Genomic DNA, 20437 nt, shown 5'->3' with positions numbered 1-20437 from the left:
GCAGGGCCCACGGCCGAAGCCTCCGAGATGGTAAGTCCAGGCCCTGCGACCGGAGTCTTCAAGGTCGATCCCAGCTGGAGGCCGCCGACTCCACGATGTTAGGCCGTAGCGCGAACGGAGATACGACACGGTAAAGGTCGCATCTCCGTTGAGGAAGAGATTAGAAAAAAAAGGTTTCCCCCAACCCCCCCACCATCCCCCACATACACAGAGTTAAAAATAGAACAAAACGTACATTAAACGATGACAATAGACAAAAAACAAAAAAAAGACAGAGAGACTGCCGGTGAGCCGCAGCTGCAGAACACAGCCACGCCCCTTTCAATGTGGGAAGGGGAAATCATGCTTGACTAATCTTCTGGAGTTTTTTGAGGATGTTACAAGTAAAATGGATGGAGAGCCAGTGGATGTAGTGTATCTAGACTTTCAGAAAGTCTTTGATAAGGTCCCACACAGGAGATTAATGGGCAAAATTAGAGCACATGGTATTGGGGGTAGGGTATTGACATGGATAGAGAATTGGTTGGCAGACAAGAAACAAAGAGTTGGAATAAATGGGTTCCAGTCAGAATGGCAGGCAGTGGCGAGTGGAGTGCCGCAAGGCTCGGTGCTGGGGCCGCAACTAATCACTATATATATTAATGATTTAGATGATGGAATTAAAAGTAACACTATCAAATTTGCAGATGACACAAAGCTGGGTGCCAGTGTGAACTGCAAAGAGGATGCCAGGAGGTTACAGGGTGACTTGGACAGGTTGAGTGAGTGGGCAGATGCGTGGCAGATGCAGTATAATGTAGATAAATGTGAGGTTATCCACATTGGCGGCAAGAACATGGAGGCAGATTATTATCTCAATAGTGTCAGATTAGGAAAAAGGGAAGTGCAACGAGATCTGGGAGTCCTTGTACACCAGTCACTGAAAGTAAACATGCAGGTACAGCAGGCAGTGAAGAAAGCTAATGGCATGTTGGCCTTCATATCGAGAGGATTTGAGTATAGGAGTAGAGGTCCTTCTGCAGTTGTACAGGGCCCTGGTGAGACCTCATCTGGAGTATTGTGTGCAGTTTTGGTCTCCTAATTTGAGGAAGGACATCCTTGCTATTGAGGCAGTGCAGCGTAGGTTCACGAGGTTAATCCCCGGGATGGCGGGACTGTCATATGAGGAAAGATTGGAAAGACTGGGCTTGTATTCACTGGAATTTAGAAGGATGAGAGGGGATCTTGTAGAAACATATTTAAAAAATGGACTGGACAAGCTAGATGCAGGAAAATGTTCCCAATATTGGGGGGTAAAGAGAATAACATTTAGTGCAAGGTAGAGTCCAATAAAGTCCGATTGAAGATGATCCGAGGGTCTCTAATGAGGTAGATAGTAGTTCAGGACCACTCTCTGGTTGTGGCAGGATGATTCAGGTGTCTGATAACAGCTGGGAAGAAACTGTCCCTGATTCTGGAGGTGTGCGTTTTCACACTTCTGTACCTCTTGCCCGATGGGAGAGGGGAGAAGAGGGAGTGGCCAGGGTGAGACTGATCCTTGATTATGCTGCTGGCCTTGCCGAGGCAGCGTGAGGTGTAGATGGAGTCCGAGATATTCTATTTCCTCCCACACTCCCACATTCCAAAGACGTTCAGGTTTGCAGGTTAATTGGCTTGGTATCACTGTACAAAATGTCCCTAATGTGTGTAGGATAGCGTTAATGTTCGGGTATCGCAGGTCGGCGCGGACTCGGTGGGCCAAAGGGCCTGTTTCTGCGCTGTATCTCTAAGTACTAAAACTAAAGGTGCAGGGAACGAAGGGATATGAATCACAGGCAGGCAGAGGAGATCAGTCTATCCTGGGATCATGTTCGGCACGGACGTTGTGGGCCGAAGGGCCTGTTCCTGCTCTGCCCTCTTCTATGTCCAATGTTTTCGAAGTTCATAGGTTCTAGGATCTCAATTAGGCCATTCGGCCCATCAAGTCTACCTCGGCATTCAATCATGGCTGATCTATCTCTCCCTCCTAACCCCATTCTCCTGCCTTCTCCTCATAACCCATGACACCCGTACTAATCAAGAATCTATCTATCTCTGCTTTAAAAATACCCATTTTGCGGCCCGTTTGGCTGTTCCTCATGTTCTATGAAGCCCTGCTTAGATAGAAACAGAGAAACATAGAAAAATAGGTGCAGGAGTAGGCCATTCGGCCCTTCGAGCCAGCACCGCTATTCAATATGATCATGGCTGATCATCTAAAATCAGTACCCCGTTCCTGCTTTCTCCCCATATCCCTTGATTCCCTTAGCCCTAAGAGCTAAATCTAACTCTCTCTTGAAAACATCCAGTGAATTGGCCTCCACTGCCTTCTGTGGCAAAGAGTTCCACGGGTTCACAACTCTCTGGGTGAAAACGTTTTTTCCCATCTCATGCTTGCTCATGTTTAAAAGATCATATCTGCCTTCCTGACAGCCTTGTTGATGCAGGGTTACAAGGTGCTGGAAATTCGAAACCATGAAAAGCTTAAATATTGTTATTACAAGTGGAACATAACCTTTTATAAACCTTCCAGTTCTAATCTCCCTTATTACTTTGGTCTGACTGAGAGATTTTTATCATGCAGAGTGCAATTATCCATGGCAGTCACGGTCCAATATTAAATTTAGTAAGCTGCTCGAGGAGACATATAACTCCGGAAATCTATTGTGCAGGAAGGGACTGCCGACCTTGAAGGTGCTGGAGGCATTACCTCACTCAGTTCACCCTCCTACCAGCCCTTGCTCCTCGGGTTTAGTTTAGATTATTAACCTAGTTTAGTTTAGTTTTGTTTTGTTTCGTTTAATTTAGTTTATTGTCACGTGTACCGAGGTACAGTGAAAAGCTTTTGTTGTGTGTTATCCAGTCAGACTATACATGAAGACTATTCATGATTACAATCGGGTCATTTACAGTGTGCAGATACATGATAAGGGAATAACGTTTCGCGCAAGGTAAAGCCAGTAATTTCGGGCTGTGTCAGCTGGGAAGAAACTGTCCCTGAATCTGGAGGTGTGCTTTTTCACACTTTTGCCCGATGGGAGAGAGGAGAAGAGGGAGTGGCCAGGGTGCGACTCGTCCTTGATTATGCTGCTGGTCTTGCCGAGGCAGCGTGAGGTGTAGATGGAGCCAATGGAAGGGAGGTTGGTTTGTGTGATGGTCTGGGCTGCGTCCACAATTCGCTGCAATTTCTTGCGGGTCTTGGATGGAGCTGTTCCCAAACCAAGCTGTGAGGCATCCCGATAAAATGTTCTCCATGGAGCATCTGTGGAGGTTTGTGAGAGTTGTTGGGGTCATGCAGAACTCCCTAAGCTTTCTAAGCAAGTAGAGGCATTGGTGTGCTGTCTTGGTAACACTACCTTTGCACTAGGCAACACTAAAAAATCTTTGTACTTAACATAATTGTATTTAATTGTATTTATGTATTTATTTGTTTTTGCATTTATTGCATATATGTTTGTACGCACCGTCAGGATTGGCTATTTTTTAATTTCGTTGTACTCGTTGCAATGACAATAAATGAATATTATTATTATTATTATTATTATTATTGTTGCTTCCATATGGGTCCAACGTCTCAGAAGGTCATAAGTGATAGGAGCAGAATTTGGCTATTCGGCCCATCAAGTCTACTCCGCCATTCAATCACGGCTGGTCTATCTCTCCCTCCTAACCCCATTCTCCTGCCATCGCCCCATAACCCCTGACATCCGTACTAATCAAGAATCGATCTATCTGCCCTAAGGGCCTGTCCCACTTTAGGCGATTTTAAGGCGACTGCCGGTGACTAGGCTGTTGCCGACAGTTTGCCGGGGTGTCGCGGGCATGATCGTGAGGAGTCTTCCAAGAATCGTAGTGGATCTCAGCGCGTCGCTGAGAAATCATCCTGAGTGAAATTTCTCGGCGACAGCTGGCTTGTCGCCAGGTATCGTTGCTTATTGCGGGCGCTGTCGCATGCTGTCCCCAGGATTGCTAGTTTCTCTTAGATGCATTTAGAAGCACATAATATTAAAATAAGTAAAGTCATTTCAAAATACCATAAAATGCTTGTGTTTAACCAATTTATTTACCGTCAGGACATTTGACAGGTAGATTGGTGGTGACAGTTTGACGGTCAGGTAAGCGTGGGAATTTCGCGATGTTTATGGCCATCAGCCATTACATTTAAAGTGGGCTCCCAACCCAGATATGCAACCCAGAAACCAGATATGCATCTCCCTTACATTTTCAAAGAATGCCCCCACACATTTTTTTTAATACAGCTATTAGTAAACTGGAAGTAAATCCGGTTTATGCCTTGTTACAGTGATGCTTGGTTTTTAAGTAACCCATACAAGGTGTTATAGTTCAAAACTCTCAAGTACTTACGAAGACGTTATAATCTCGACCTGACTCGGCATTGTCGTGGTCATTGTCGTCGGGTAAAAGAAAAGTTCGGCGATCTGCTACGACTTTGACAGTCGCCGGCAGTCGCCTTAAAATCGCTTAAAGTGGTTCAGGCCCTTTAAAAATATCCATTGACCACCTCCTGTGGCAATGAATTCCACAGATTCACCACCGTCTGACTCATGAAATTCCTCCTCATCTCCATCCTAAAGGAACGTCCTTTAATTCTGAGGCTATGACCTCTGTGACTAGACTCTCCCGCTAGTGGAAACATCCTCTCCACGACTCCAGCGGCTCCCTCCCGGTACCGCAGTCTGCCAGGCCTTCGGGTCCTCCGGGTGGGGGCCTTGGCGGGGCGGTGCCTCTTGAAGACCCGCGGGCCTGAGCTCCTCCAGCACTCTGTGCTTTGTTCAGTCATGAAGATTCGTTCACTCCGAAGATGACAAGCGGCCTGCAGTTCTGCTCCCAGTCAATAGGTGGCAGGCCCAGAACACTTTTGTAAAGGTCGACACAAAATGCTGGAGTAACTCAGTGGGGACGGGCAGCATCTTTGGACGGGAGGAATGGGTGACGTTTCGGGTTGAGACCCTTCTTCAGACTGAGAGTCAAGGAGTGTGGGAGGCATAGAGAGACATAGGCATAGACACAGGGCGGAGCGGTGGTGCAGCGGTAGAGTTACTGCCTTACAGCGCCAGAGACCCGAGTTCGATCCCGACTTCGGCTGCTGTCTGTACGGAGTTTGTACGTTCTCTCCCTGACCTGCGTGTGGTTTCTCAGATATCTTCTGGTTTTCTCCCACACTCCAGAGACACACAGGTTAATTGGCTTGGTGTAATTGTAAATTGTCCCTAGTGTGTGTGGGATAGTGTTAGTGTGTGGGGATCGCTGGGCGGCCTGAACTCATTGGGCCGAACAGTCTGTTTCTCTGCTGTATGTCTAAACTAAACTAAATATGGAAGTGTAAGGTGTGAAATCGCAGATCAATGGGGATGAAGTTCAAGGAAATGTGTAGAATGGTTCATGGTTGACAGAGGGGAAGGTGACAATGAGGCATACAATCACTAACATTAAAACAGGAGGGCTGTCAAACTAGTCCGTGAACTAGGATGGGGGAGGGATGGAGAGAGAGGGAAAAACAAGGGTTACTTGAAGTTAGAGAAGCCAACATTCATATCACTGTAAGCTGCCCAAGCGAAATATGAGGTGCTGTTCCTCCAATTTGCGCTGGGCCTCACTCTGACAATGGAGGAGGCCCAGGACAGAGAGGTCAGTGTGGGAATGGGAGGGGGAGTTAAAGTGTTGAGCAACCGGGAGATCTATGTATTTTAAGCAACTTCTTCCATTAAATAAAAAGCAAGGTACGCACTGCCAGGGATGGTGATGAAGGCATCTACGATAGTGGCGTTTAAGAGGCTTTTGGATCAGCACATGGATATGCAGGGAACGGAGGGATATCGATCGCATGCTGGCAGTTGAGATTCAGATTTTTTTGCTGCATGCTAACCAGGCAGTGAAAAGATCAAACACGATTACAATCGAGCCGTCCACAGTGTACAGAAACAGGATAAAGGGTATAATGTTTAGTGCAAGATAAAGTCCGATTAAAAATAGTTCAAAGGTCTCCAATGAGGTAGATGGGAGGTCAGGACCGCTCTAGTTGTTGGCAGGATGGTTCAGTTGCCTGATAACAAGTGGGTAGAAACTGTTCCTGAATCTGGAGGTGTGCGTTTTCACACTTCTGTACCTCTCGCCTGACGGGAGAGGGGAGAAGAGGGGGGAGAGACTGGTCCTTGATTATGCTGCTGGCCTTGCCGAGGCAGCGTGAGCTATAAATGGAGTCAATGGAGAGGAGGTTGGTTTGTGTGATGGTCTGGGCTGCGTCCACGATTCACTGCAATTTCTTGCGGTCTTGGATGGATCTGTTCCCAAACCAAGCTGTGATGCATCCCGATAAGATGCTTTCGATGGCGCATCTGTAGAAGTCGGTGAGAGTTGTTGGGGACATGCCAAACTTCCAAAGCCTTCTAAGGAAGGAGGTGTGCTTTCTTGGTCGTTGTTTCAATATAGATGGTCCAGAAGAAGTTGTTGTTGATATTACTATGATAGTAGAACATCATATGGATGTGGAAAGGATGTTTCCACCAGTGGGGGAGTCTAGGACGAGAGGTCATAGCCTCAAAATTAAAGGATGTTCTTTTAGGAAGGAGATAAGAAATATCTTCAGTCTGAGCGTTGTGAATCTGTGGAATTCTTTGCCACAGAAGGCTGTGGAGGCCAAGTCAATGGAAAGTTTTAAGGCAGAGATAGATGGATTCTTGATCAGTACATGTGTCAGAGGTTAAGGGAAGATGGCAGGAGAGTTGAGTTCGGAGGGAGAGATAGATCAGCCATGATTGAATGGTGGAATAGACTTGATGGGCCGAATGGCCTAATTCTACTCCTTATGACCAACTGGAATGGATCGACTGGGCTTGTATTCACTTAATTTAGAAGGATGAGAAGGGATCTTATAAAAATATTTAAATTCTTAAGGGATTGGACAGGGTACATGCATGAAAAATGTTCCCGATGTTGTGGGTGTCCAGAACGAGGGGTCACACAGTTTAAGAATAAGGGGGAGGCCATTTAGGGCTGAGATGAGGAGAAACTTTTTCACCCAGCGGGGTTGTGAATCTGTGGAATTCCCTGCCACAGAAAGCAGTGGAGGCCAATTCACTGGGTGTTTTCAAGAGAGAGTTAGATTTATCTCTTAGGGCTAACGGAATCAAGGGATATGGGGAAAAAAGTAGGAATGGGGTACAGATTATGGATGATCAGCCATGATCATATTGCATCGAAGGGCCGAATGGCCTACTCCTGCACCTGTTTTCTGTGTTTCTATGTTACATATGACAGTTAATTTTTATTCCTAGTCTACTACGGTCCCTCCGAAAAAGCCCGACCCTGTGACGTCGGAAACGGTGGTGTTCTGGGGCCTCCGGCTGTGGCAAGTGGTCGGTGTGTTCTCCATCTTCGCGTTGGCCGTGAGTAAGTCACGCGACTGACCATACGTGTGCACCGTGCCATTCCGCGGCGGTCCTGAGCCAAACCTTCTCTCTGTTCCCTTTCAGTTCCAGTCTTAACATTATTAGAGATCCAGCGTGGAAACGGGCCCTTCGGCCCACCGGGTCCGCACCGACCAGCGATCACCCATGCACAGTGGTTCTACATTGTCGCCTTTCAGCAGTTTGTCAAGAAGGTTTCATTGAGTTTCGTTTCATTTTGTTTCGTTTGGTTTACTTCAGGGATACAGCGCGGAAACAGGCCCTTCGGCTCATCGATTCTGCGACGACCAGAAATCCTGTACCTCGACACTATCGGACACACTGGGGACAATTTACGATCTTTACCGAAGCCAATTAACCTACAAAAACCTGCACGTCTTTGGAGTGTGGGAGGAAACCGGAGCACCCGGGGAAACCCACACAGTCACGGGGAGAACGTGCAAACTCCGTACAGACACCGCCCGTAGTCGGGATTGAACCCGGGTCTCTGGCGCTGTGAGGCAGCAACTCTACTGCTGCGCCACCGTGAAGCATTTAACTCTGCAAGTGGAACCAATTCATGATGACCTTAGTTCTTCAGGGAACAGGTCACGAAGTGGTTGATGCACTGATATCTGGTGTGCAGTGATGGTTGTACATGAACGTGGCAGGTTCGAGTCAAAGAGCCTCGGAGCAGCATAATTCAAAGAAATCATTGAGAAGGATTTGCTAATTCCTATTGAAGCCAATGCTATTTTAGTACCTTAGGTGCCAAGTTAATATTCATGGTGGCATTCATATAACATAACATTGTGACACCAGCATAAAACACAGGGCATAGAACAGTACAGCACAGGAACAGGCCCATCAGCCCACCATGGCCGTACTGTGGGTGGCACGGTGGCACACGGTGACAGATTCTCAGTTTGGTAAAATAATCTAATCTGAGTTCTCGTTTAGTTTAGTTTAGTTTAGAGATACAATGCGGAAAATGGCCCTTTGGCGCACCGGGTCCGCGCCGACCAGCGATCCCCGCACACTAACACTATCCTACACAAACTAGGGACAACTTTACAATAATACCAAGCTAATTAACCTACAAACCTGTATGTCTTTGGAGTGTGGGAGGAAACCGGAGATCTCGGAGAAAACCCACGCAGGTCACGGGGAGAACGTACAAACTCCGTACAGAAGGCGCCCATAGTCGGGATCGAACCCGGGTCTCCGGCGCTGTAATCGCTGTAAGACAGCAACTCTACCGCTGCGCCACCGTGCTGCCCGCAAATTGATCAGAATGACCCAATGGAAACATAATCGCCATGGGATTAAATGCCATTTGGCTTTTCCCTACCCAGGCGAAGACTAGTTGAGACCTCTCATCACATACACAGTCAATGATTCAGACTGGGTCGTGTCTGCGGTTCAATGCTTCTTTATTATCATGTGTATCATGGTATCGGGAGATTATTTTTTTGCATACAGATCAGTGAGATTATCGCTCAGGATGGAACTGCAGATGCTGGTTTACGCCAGAGGGTGGCACGGTGGCGCAGCTGGTCGGTGCGGACTCAGGGGGCCGAAAGGCGCTGTATCTCTAAACTAAACTAAACTAAACTGAAGATGGACACAAAAAGCTGGAGTAACTCAGGGGGACAGGCAGCATCCCCGGAGAGAAGGAATGGGTGACGTTTCGGGTCGAGACCTTTCTTCAGACTGTTTAGGGATAAGGAAACAAGTGATATAGACGATGATGTAGGGAGATGAAGAACAATGAGTGAAAAATATGCAAAAAGGCAACGATGATAAAGGAAACAGGCCATTGTTAGCTGTTTGTTGGGAGAAAACGAAAAGCTAGTGTGACTTGGGTGGGGGAGGGGTAGAGAGAGAGGGAATGCCGGGGTTACCTGAAGTGAGAGAAATCAATATTCATACCGCTGGGCTGTAAGTTGCCCAAGCAAAATATGAGGCGCTGTTCTCCAATTTGCGTTTAGCCTCACTCTGACAATGGAGGATGCCTAGGATGGAAAGGTCAGTGTGGGAATGGGAAGGAGAATTAAAGTGTTTGGCAACCGGGAGATCAGGTATGTTCAAGCGGACTGAGCGAAGGTGTTCAGCGAAACGATCGCTCAGTCTACTCCAGATGCGGGTTTACACCAAAGATAGGTACAAAATGCTGGAGTAACTCAGCGGGACAGGCAGCAACTCTGGAGAGAAGGAACGGATGACGTTTCGGGTCGAGGTTCTTCTTTAGACCCAGACACCTTCGGCCTTCGTGGTGAGCACCAAGTCAAGGACAAACGTACAGAAAAGTAGAAGTGCTGGAGTAACTCAGGAAGCATCTCTGGGAAAAAAAGGGTGGGTGACGTTTCGGGTCGGGACGCTTCTTAGAAGAAGTTCATAGTGAGAGGATTTGGGCTCCAAATTTGAGGAAGGACATTATTGCTATTGAGGGAGTGCAGCGTAGGTTCACCAGGTGAATTCCCAGCGTGGCAGGACTGACATATGATGAAAGAATTGGTTGACTAGGCTTGTATTCACTGGAATTTAGAAAGATAAGAGGGGATCTTATCGAAACATATAAGATTAATGAAATTTCGTTCGGTGTAAAAAGCCGAGTGACAATAAAGTGTTGTTATGTTATGTTATGTTATTAATGGATTGGACAGGCAGGAAAAATGTTCCCGATGTTGGGGGAGTCCAGAAGGGGTCGGCCCCGAGAGGAGCATTTCAGTCTGAAGAAGGGTCATGACCTGAAAAGGATGTTCCTTTAGGAAGGAGATGAGGAGGAATTTCTTTCGTCAAAGGGTTGTGAATCTGTGGAGTTCTTTGCCACAGAAGGCTGTGGAGGCCAAGTCAGTGGCTATTTTTAAGGCAGAGATGGATAGATTCTTGATTAGTACGGGTGTCAGGGGTTATGGGGAGAAGGCCGGAGAATGGGGTTTGGAGGGAGAGATAGGTCAGCCATGATTGAATGGCAGAGTAGACTTGATGGGCCGAATGGCCCAATTCTGCACCTAACACTTATGACACCTATTCCTTCACTTCAGAGATGCTGCCTGTCCCGCTGAGTTACTCCAGCACTTTGTGTCTATCTTTGGCATTGAGCAGCAGTGGCATTCTACGTAAACATGCAGTGACAATTACCACCCCGTGGTGCAGACGGTGGCTGATTACTGCAGGGACCAAGAGCGAAGCTAATGATTGTTCCCCCACCTGTTGCCAGTCTGAAGCTTATACCAGCAGGGTGCTTCCTGGAAGAACACTTCTCAGTGCTCCCAGGATAACTCCATCACGATACGATGCGATGCGATACGATCACATTTTATTCATCCCGGAGGGAATCACTAACATGCTACAAAAACAAAACTTGTTTTCCTTTCTCCGATAGGGACTCAAGCCTTGCAGTAAAGTTGGGCACTGAGACAAACCTTGTTTCACTCAAACCTTACTACCACTGATGGACTCATTGTCTTTCCGCTGACTGGTTAGCACACAACAAAAGCTTTTCACTGTACCTCAGCACACGTGACAATAAACTAAACCGAACTGGAGTATTTAGTTTAGTTTAGTTTAGTTTAGAGATACAGCGTGGAAACAGGCCCCTCGGCCCATCGAGTCCGCGCCGACCAGCGATCCCAGCACGTTAACACTACCCTACACACGCGAGGGCCAATTTTACATTTATATCAAGCCAATTAACGTACATCTTTGGAGTGTGGGAGAAGTGGGAAGATCTCGGAGAAAACCCACACAGGTCACGGGGAGAACGTACAAACTCCATACAGACAGCGCCCGTAGTCAGGATCGAACCAGGGTCTCTGGCACTGTGAGACAGAAGCTCTACTGCTGCGCCACACTGCTGCCCAACTTGTCCCACCCCGATCATTCCTCCTTCTCCCCGCTCCCGTCCGGCAGAGGGTACAGAAGCTTGAAAGTGCGCACCACCAGACTCAGGAACAGCTTCTTCCCCTCTGTTATCAGGCTTCTGAACGGCCCTTCCATAAGCTAGGGTACTGTCCGATTCACCTCTACCCCATTGTGAACATTGGACTTTGTCTGTGGAACTGGTGCGCTACAATGCTGAGAACTATATTCTGCACTCTGTATCTTCCCCTTTGCTCTACCTAGTGTACAAGGTAGTGTTTGACTTGATTGTATACAGTATATGTTTGGTATTGTCTGATCTAATTGGATAGCATGCTGAACAAAGCTTTACACTGTACCTCGGTAGACGTGACAATATATAGTCTAACCCTAAACCAAAACTCTAAACTCTATCATTTGTGTTCACAACAAAACAATGAAATTCTTGCTTGCAACAGCATAACTGGTCTGTACACAAAATATACACATAAGGTATATATTTCACAAAATGCTGGAGTAACTCAGCGGGTCAGGCAGCATCTCAGGAGAGAAGGAATGGGTGACGTTTCGGGTCGAGACCCTTCTTCAGACTGACCCTAGTCGCTCCAGTCTTTCAACATATGACAGTCCCGCCATTCCGGGAATTAACCTAGTAAACCTACGCTGCACGCCCTCAATGGCAAGAATATCCTTGCGACTAGGCATATACACTGGAATTTAGAAGGATGAGAGGAGATCTTATTGAAATGTATAAGATTATGAAGGGGTTGGACACGTTAGAGGCAGGAAACATGTTCCCAATGTTGGGGAGTCCAGAACAAGGGGCCACAGTTTAAGAATAAGGGGTAGGCCATTTAGAACTGAGACGAGGAAAAACATTTTCAGTCAGAGAGTTGTGAATCTGTGGAATTCTCTGCCTCAGAAGGCAGTGGAGGCCAATTCAAGAAGCATTATGTGTCTATCTTCATTGGAGACCAGCATCTGTGTTCCTTCCCACACGAAGTTCAAGAAAGTATTGGAATATGCAATTGAAATAGAGACAGGCCAGTCTGAAGAAAGGTCTTGAGCCGAAACGTCACCCATCCCTTCTCTCCAGAGATGCTGCCTGTCCCGCTGAGTTACTCCAGTATTTTGTGTCTGCCCATTGTCATGATTGAACCTGCTACACCACTGTGTTGGATTCTGGTATTTTAATTCTATTTATCCTCCTTTATCCACTACCCCCTGATACTCTGACCTAATAAAACTATTAAGCTAGAGCCAGAGTTCTAGGTTTGTCTAACGTCCAGGATGGAGCTTGGATTAGAGGGTCTTGGACAAATATGGATTGTTTTCTCATAAGTTCATGTGATAGGAGCAGAATTAGGCCATTCGGCCCACCAGGTCTATTCCGCCATTCAATCTATCTTTACAGAGGGCTAATTAACCTACAATCCCGCACCACTATGGGACACGTGAGGAAACTGGAGCACTCAGAGAAAACCCACACGGTCACAGGGAGAACGTACAAACTCCATACAGACAGCACCCATAGTCAGGATCGAACCCGGGTTTCTGGCGCTGTGTGGCAGCAACTCTACCACCGCACCTCTGTACCGCCGTGAGTTTTCAACATTAAGGTCAAGTTCACAAGTTATGGGAGTAGAATTAGGCCATTCGGCCCATCGGGTGTATGCCGCCATTCAATCTGATCTCTGCCTCCTAGTCCCATTTTCCTTCCTTCTCCCCATAACCCTTGACACCCGTTCTAATCAAGAATTTGATATCTCTGCCTTAAAAATATCCACTGACTTGGCCTCAACAGCCCTCTGTGGCATTTGAGTTCCACAAATTAACCACCCTCTGACTAAAGAGGTTCCTCCTCACCACTTTTCTAAAAGTGCGCCCTTTAATTCTGAGGCTGTGACCTCTGGTCCTAGACTCTCCCACCAGTGGAAACATCCTCTCCACATCCACTCTATCTCCGCCTTTCTGTAAGTTTCAATGAGGTCCCCCCTCAACATTCTGAACTCCAGCGAGTACAGGCCCAGTGCCGACAAACTCTCATCATATGCTAGTCCACTCATTCCTGGGATCATTCTTGGAAACCTCCTCTGGACCCTCTCCAGGGCCAGCACATCATTCCTCAGATATGGGGCCCAAATCTGCTCACAGTACTCCAAATGCGGCCTGACCAGCGCCTTATAGAGCCTCAGCATTGCATCCCTGTTTTTGTATTCTGGCCCCCTCAAAATAAATGTTTGAGCACTATGTTTGCTCATGACAATAAACTAAACTGAAGATGACTTTAGCATTAATGGGAAACTTAAAGACTTGTGTGCGCTTGACGATTAGCACGCAGTTACAATGGGTACAAAAATAAAACGATACAGGACTGGAGCCTGCTCAATGGAACTGAGTGACACTGCCCACTCAGAGTGGAGCCCACTCCCAATGGCATTGTTAATCTTGGCTGCACTCCAAACCCTTCCGCAACAAACAATCTTGATTTATTTGTTTACCGTTCAGCTTGCTGACTGCACCCAGGGGTACAAAGCCAATGTGAATTCACCGTGGGGGAGGGAGGGGGAACATAATGTACTCATTGTGGCAACCTGATGACTTTTTAATCATGGGAATTACCGGGAACTGATTCCCATCTGTAATCTTTCAGATTGACGAAAATAGCTGGAGTGACACAGCGGGGCAGGCAGCATCTCTGGAGAGAGGGGATGGGCGCTCCAGCTTTTTTGGAGCCTATCTTCGGTTTAAACCAGCATCAACAGTTCCTTCCTGCACTTGTAATCCTCCACAACTATCTTAGCTTTGACCAAGCCATGAGTTTAATCTACAGACTCTTTTTTTTTGTCGTTTTTTGGATAATAAAGTGGTCCTTGTCGTCAAGTCAAAGATGATATTTTTTTGTTAACGATGCCGGCACGGTGGCACAGCGGCAGAGTTGCTGCCTCACAGCGCCAGAGAACCGGGTTCGATCCTGACTACGAGTGCTGTCTGTAAGGAGTTTGTACGTTCTCTGCGTGGATTTTCTCTGGAATCCGCGGTTTCCTCCCACACTCCACAGGTTTGTAGGTTAATTGGCTTCTGTAAAATTGTAAATTGTCCCTGGTGAGCAGGGTACTGATAGTGCGCGGGGATCGCTGGTCGGCATGGACTCAGTGGGCCGAAGGGACTGTTCCGCTCTACATATCTAACAAAAACCCTTTAAAAATATCCCAAGATAGTCATACAGCCATACAGCAAGGAAACATGGACACATAGAAACATAGAAAATAGGTGCTGGAGTAGGCCACTCAGCTAGCACTGCCATTCAGCTCATCAATCATGGCTGATCATCTAAATTCAGTACCCCGTTCCTGCTTTCTCCCCATATCCCTTGATTCCATTTGCACGGTAGCGCAGCGGTAGAGTTGCTGCCTTACAGGGAATGCAGCGCCGGAGACTCAGGTTCGATCCTGACTGCGGGCGCCGTCTGTACGGAGTTTGTTCGTTCTCCCCGTGACCTGCGTGGGTTTTCGCCGAGATCTTCGGTTTCCTCCCACACTCCAAAGACGTGCAGGTATGTAGGTTAATTGACTGGGTAATATGTAAAAATTGTCCCTAGTGTGTGTAGGATAGTGTTAGTGTGTGCGGGGATCGCTGGGCGGCGCGGACTCGGTGGGCCGAAGGGCCTGTGTCCGCGCTGTATTTCTAAATCTAAAAAAAATCTAAAAAAAAATCTGATCATCTAAAATCAGTACCCCGTTCCTGCTTTCTCCCCATTTCCCTTGATTCCGTTAGCCCTAAGAGCTATATCCAACTCTCTCTTGAAAACATCTCGTGAATTGGCCTCCACTGCCTTCTGTGGCAGAGAATTCCACAGATTCACAACTCTCTGGGTGAAGAGTGTTTTTACCTCATCTCAGTCCTAAATGGCCCACCCCTTATTCTTAAACCGTGTGACCCCTGGTTCTGGACTACTCCCCAGCATGGGGAACATTTTCCCTGCATCTAACCTGTCCGTTTTGTTTCTCTGTGTATATGCACATGTTTCCATACTTTATCCTTCCCTTTCAGTCATCGTACTGTGTTGCATCTTCAAGTGTCGCATTCCAAGGACAAAGAAGGAGATCGAAGCACGCTACGCCCAGCGCCAGGCGGCGAAGAAGTACGCCAACACATTGGACAATGTCCCTCCGCTGAACGAACTGACGGAGATGCCAGGAGGTGAGATCATTGTCCGTGTGCGGTGTGCGGTGTCACCATGGAAGCTTCAACCGATCCTTGATCATTGTCTATGGTTGTTGCCGCTTTACAAGGCACTGGTCAGGCCACATTTCATAAGTTCAAGGAGCAGAATTAACAGAAACAGAGTAACAGAGAAAATAGGTGCAGGAGGAGGTCATTCGGCCCTTTGAGCCAGCACCGCCATTCAAAACCGTAGGTTTACTAGGTTAATTCCCGGAATGGCGGGACTATCATATGTTGAAAGACTGGAGCGACTAGGCTTGTATACACTGGAATTTAGAAGGATGAGAGGAGATCTTATCGAAATGTATAAGATTATTAAGGGGTTGGACACGTTAGAGGCAGGAAACATGTTCCCAATGTTGGGGGAGTCCAGAACAAGGGGCCACAGTTTAAGAATAAGGGGTAGGCCATTTAGAACTGAGATGAGGAATAACCTTTTCAGTTAGAGAGTTGTGAATCTGTGGAATTCTCTGCCTCAGAAGGCAGTGGAGGCCAATTCTCTGGATGTTTTCAAGAGAGAGCTAGATAGAGCTCTTAAGGATAGCGGAGTCAGGGGGTATGGGGAGAAGGCAAGAATGGGGTACTGATTGAGAATGATCAGCCATGATCACATTGAATGGCGGTGCTGGTTCAAAGGGCCGAATGGCCTCCTCCTGCACCTATTGTCTATTGTCTATTGTAATATGATAAGACAACAGACAATAGACAATAGGTGCAGGAGGAGGCCATTCGGCCCTTCGAGCCAGCACCGTCATTCAATGTGATCATGGCTGATCATTCTCAATCAGTACCCCGTTCCTGCCTTCTCCCCATACCCCCTGACTCCGCTATCCTTAAGAGCTCTATCTAGCTCTCTCCTTAAGAGCTCTATCATGGCAGATCATCCAGAACCCCGTTCCTGCCTTCTCCCCATATCCCTTGATTTCGTTAGCCCTGAGAGCTAGAGCTAACTCTATCTTGAAAACATCTAGTGAATTGTCCTCCACTGCCTTCTGCGGCAGAGAATTCCACAAGGATGCGAACTTGTAGGATAACTGGAGTGCGGGAAAGGGAATGCAGGAGTTACGTAAAATTATACAGATCAACATTCATACCGCTGGGGTGTAAGCTGCCCAAGAGAAATATGAGGTGCTGTTCCTCCAGTTTGTGTGTGGCCTCACTCTGACAGTGGAGGAGGCCCAGGACGGAGAGGTCAGTGTGGGAATGGGAGGGGGAGTTGAAGTGTTTTCCCCCAGAGTTGCTGCCCGACTCACTGAGTTACTCCAGCATTTTGTGCCGACCTTCAATACCAGGTAACAATGGTTACAACTCTTTGACTGTCGGGAAAGTACGTACTTGTAATTTTGGCCATTCGGCCCATCGAGTCTACTGATCTAATCTTCACTGGATGGCAGGCTAGCTTCAATATTTGTATAAAACCGAAGCCTGAAATCGTGCACACCACCAGACTCAGGAACAGCTTCTTCCCCTCCGTTATCAGCTCATTAGTTCTCGGAGCAGAATTAGGCCATTCGGCCCATCAAGTCTACTAAAGTGAACAGAACACCTCCAGATTCAGGGGCAGTTTCTTCCCAGCTGTTATCAGGCAACTGAACCATCCTATCACCAACTGGAGAGTGGTCCTGACCTCCCATCTACCTCATCGGAGACCGCCGGACTATCTATAATCGGGCTTTATCTTGCCCTAAATGTTGTACCCTTTATCCCCTGCCAAAAAAGTGAAAGGCCTGAATAGAATGGATGTGGAGAAGATTTTTCCACTTGTGGGACAGTTTAGGACCAAAGGCCACAGCCTCAGAATAAAAGGATGTACCTTTAGAAAAGAGATGAGGATGAATTCCTTTAGTCAGAGGGTGGTAAAGTTTGATTATAGATAGTACACAGGTCCTTAATGAGGTAGATGGGAGGTCATGACTGCTCTTTCCAGTTAGTGATATAATGGTTCAGTTGCCTGATAATAGCTGGAAGGTCCAGCCAGAAGCATAAAGGAATACCTTTGGAAAGGAGATGTGGAGGAATCTCATGAGTCAGAGGGTGGTGAATCTGTGGAATTCATTGCCACAGACGGCTGTGGAGGCAAGGTCATAAGTTCATAAGGAGTATGTTCATGTTCATAAGTTCTAGGTGCAGAATTAGGCCATTCGGCCCATCAAGTCTACTCCACCATTCAATCATGGCTGATCTATCTCTCCCTCCTAACCCAATTCTCCTGCCTTCTCCCCATAACCTCTGACACCCGTACTGATCAAGAATCTATCTCTCTCTGATTCAATGGAGACACAAAATGCTGGAGGGGCAGGCAGCATCTCTGGGAGAAGGAATGGGTGACGTGTCGGGTCAAGATCCTTCCTTCAGGCAGTGATAGATAGGTTCTCGATTAGTACGGGTGTCAGGGGTTATGTGGAGGAGACAGGAGAATGGGGCTGAGAGGGAAAGATGGATCAGCCATGATTGAATGGCGTAGACTCGATGGGCCGAGTGGCCTAATTCTGCTCCAAGAGCCTATGAATGTGAACATAGAGGGGAAGAAGCTGTTCCTGAGTCTGGTGGTGCATGCATTCAAGCTTCTGTTATTGAAGCTAGCTGCGGTCCAGTGAAGATTAGATCAGAGTGTGCAGATATGGTATTTCATTACTTTCCATCCAATTCAACATCAATGGCTGCAAGTAATACCCATCTTCTGATTTATGAACTTCACAATTAGACTGCCATCACTTCGATGCCTTTCTTCCTCCCTCCTCTGCTGTGGCAGCTCATTGAATCGCTCGTGTACGCAGCGCTATGGGCTTGAAATTTTGTGTTGAATGTTTAAGGTTAGAGACAGTCCGTTGTGCAATGAGCTCATCGCTGCTGAATCAGCGACTTAAACAGCAACGCTGAAGCACTCTATTCACAGTACTCCTGTGCTCCAAGGAATAGAGTCCTGGCCAGCCCAACTACTCCCTATAGCTCAGGCCCTCGAGTCCTGGCAACCTCCTCGTAAATCTGTGTAGGAAAGAACTGCAGATGCTGGTTTAAATCGAAGATAGATACAAAATGCTGGAGTAACTCAGGGGGACAGGCAGCATCTCTGGAGAGAAGGAATGCGTGGCGTTTCGGGCCGAGACCCTTCTTCAGGCTGATGTCAGGGGAGGGGGCGGTACAGAGATAAAATGTAGTCGGAGACAGTAAGAACTGGGAAGGGGGAGGGGATGGAGGGAGGGAAAGCAAGGGCTACTTGAAGTGATTCTCGTATATCTTCTCCGCAGGCTTTCTAGCTCAACAACATCCTTTAATATGAGTATAAAAGTTGTGAGGTTACGTTGCAGTTTGTGTAGGACGTCAGTGAGGCTGCAGTTAGAGTATTGTGATCAGTATTCAGCACCATGTTATGAGAAAAATGTTCACAAGTTCACAAGGTATAGGAGTTGAATTAGGCCATTCGGCCGATCGCGTCCACTCCGCCATTTAATCATGGCTGATCTCTGCCTCCTAATTCCATTTTTCTGCCCTCGCCATAACCCTTGACACCCGTTCTAATCAAGAAGTTGTCTATCTCTGCCTTAAAAATATCCACTGACGGCCTCCACAGCCCTAGGGAACCGAGAACCAGAGGACATAGGTTCAAGGTGAAGGGGAAAAGATTCAATAGGAATCTTTCGGGTAACATTTTTCACACAAAGGGTGGTGGGTGTATGGAACGATCTGCCAGAGGAGGTCGTTGAGGCTGGGACCATCCCAATGTTTAAGAAACAGTTAGACAGGTCTGGATGGATATGGGCCAAATGTGGGCAGGTGGGACGAGTGTAGATGGGACATGTTGGCCGGTGTGGGCAAGTTGGGCAGAAGGGCCTGTTTCTACGTTGTATCACTCTATGACTCTCTATGAATCTATGTCTTGCCTTTGTTGGTTGGGGCATTGAGGACAAGAGTCAGGAAGTCATGATAGGTTTATTCACAAAATGCTGGAGTAACTCAGCAGGTCAGGCAGCATCTCGGGAGAGAAGGAATGGGTGACGTTTCGGGTCGAGACCCTTCTTCAGACATGATAGGTTGCAGCTGGATTGAGGTAAGGTTTCTGTTTTCTAGTCCTGATCTGTTTGTTTTTCTCTCACTCTCTTTCTCTCTCTTTCTCCTGACTCCTAGATTCCTCTGACACTATCCCTCTGCAAACTGTTTCTGGTCAACTGCAACACCGATCTGTCCACTCTTTGCCAGTCCTTCAGGAAGAAGATGAGATGGCACCTCTCTGAAATTAACCCCTCGACCTGTCTGACCTGACGTCTGTCTGCTTTCATTCCAATCTCTCCGTGATCTCTGGCGGATGTTCCTGCCTCTCCAACTCTTTCACAGCTTTGCCAATTCATTGAAATACATTCATGTTCATGTGATAGGAGCAGAATTAGGCCATTCGGCTCATCAAGTCTACTCCGCCATTCAATCATGGGTGATCCATCTCTCCCTCCTAACCCCCTTCTCCTGCCTTCTCCCCATAACCCTTGATACCCGTACTAATCAAGAGTCTATCTATCTCTGCCTTAAAAATATCCACTGACTTGGCCTCCACAGCCGTCTTTACGTGATGTATTGGGCAGCACGGTGGCGCAGTGGTAGAGTTGTTGCCTCACAGCGCCAGAGACCCGGGTTTGATCCTGACTACGGGTGCTGTCTGTACGGAGTTTGTACGTTCTCCCCGTGACCTGCGTGCGTTTTTTCTAGGTGCTCTGGTTTCCTCCCACACTCCTAAGAAGTACAGGTTTGTAGGTTAATTGTCTTGGTAAATGTGTAAATTGTCCCTAGTGTGTGTCGGATAGTGCTAGTGTGCGGGGATCGCTGGTCGGTGCGGATTCGGTGGGCCGAAGGGCCTGTTTCCACACTTTATCCCTAAATTAAACTAAACTTAATTAAACTAAACTATTCTAATCTAAACTAAACTAAACTAA

At 47.3% G+C, this 20437-nt stretch overlaps 1 protein-coding gene across 1 annotated transcript in view; it reads left to right on the top strand.

The window, feature by feature from the left end:
• tmie (transmembrane inner ear) overlaps window positions 1–20011 on the top strand; it is a 31762-nt gene extending 11751 nt beyond the window's left edge. The window contains exons 2-4 of the mRNA XM_078398183.1: window positions 7314–7428; window positions 15342–15491; window positions 19641–20011. Of these exons, the coding sequence (XP_078254309.1) occupies window positions 7314–7428; window positions 15342–15491; window positions 19641–19747 (372 nt within the window). The 3' untranslated portion in view covers window positions 19748–20011. The remainder of the gene's footprint in view (window positions 1–7313; window positions 7429–15341; window positions 15492–19640) is intronic.
• Window positions 20012–20437: the final 426 nt, after the last annotated feature.

This window comes from Rhinoraja longicauda, chromosome 4 (assembly GCF_053455715.1).
Source record: "Rhinoraja longicauda isolate Sanriku21f chromosome 4, sRhiLon1.1, whole genome shotgun sequence".
NCBI classification, from domain to species: Eukaryota; Metazoa; Chordata; class Chondrichthyes; order Rajiformes; family Arhynchobatidae; genus Rhinoraja; species Rhinoraja longicauda.
This window is presented reverse-complemented; position numbering and strand designations above follow the sequence as displayed.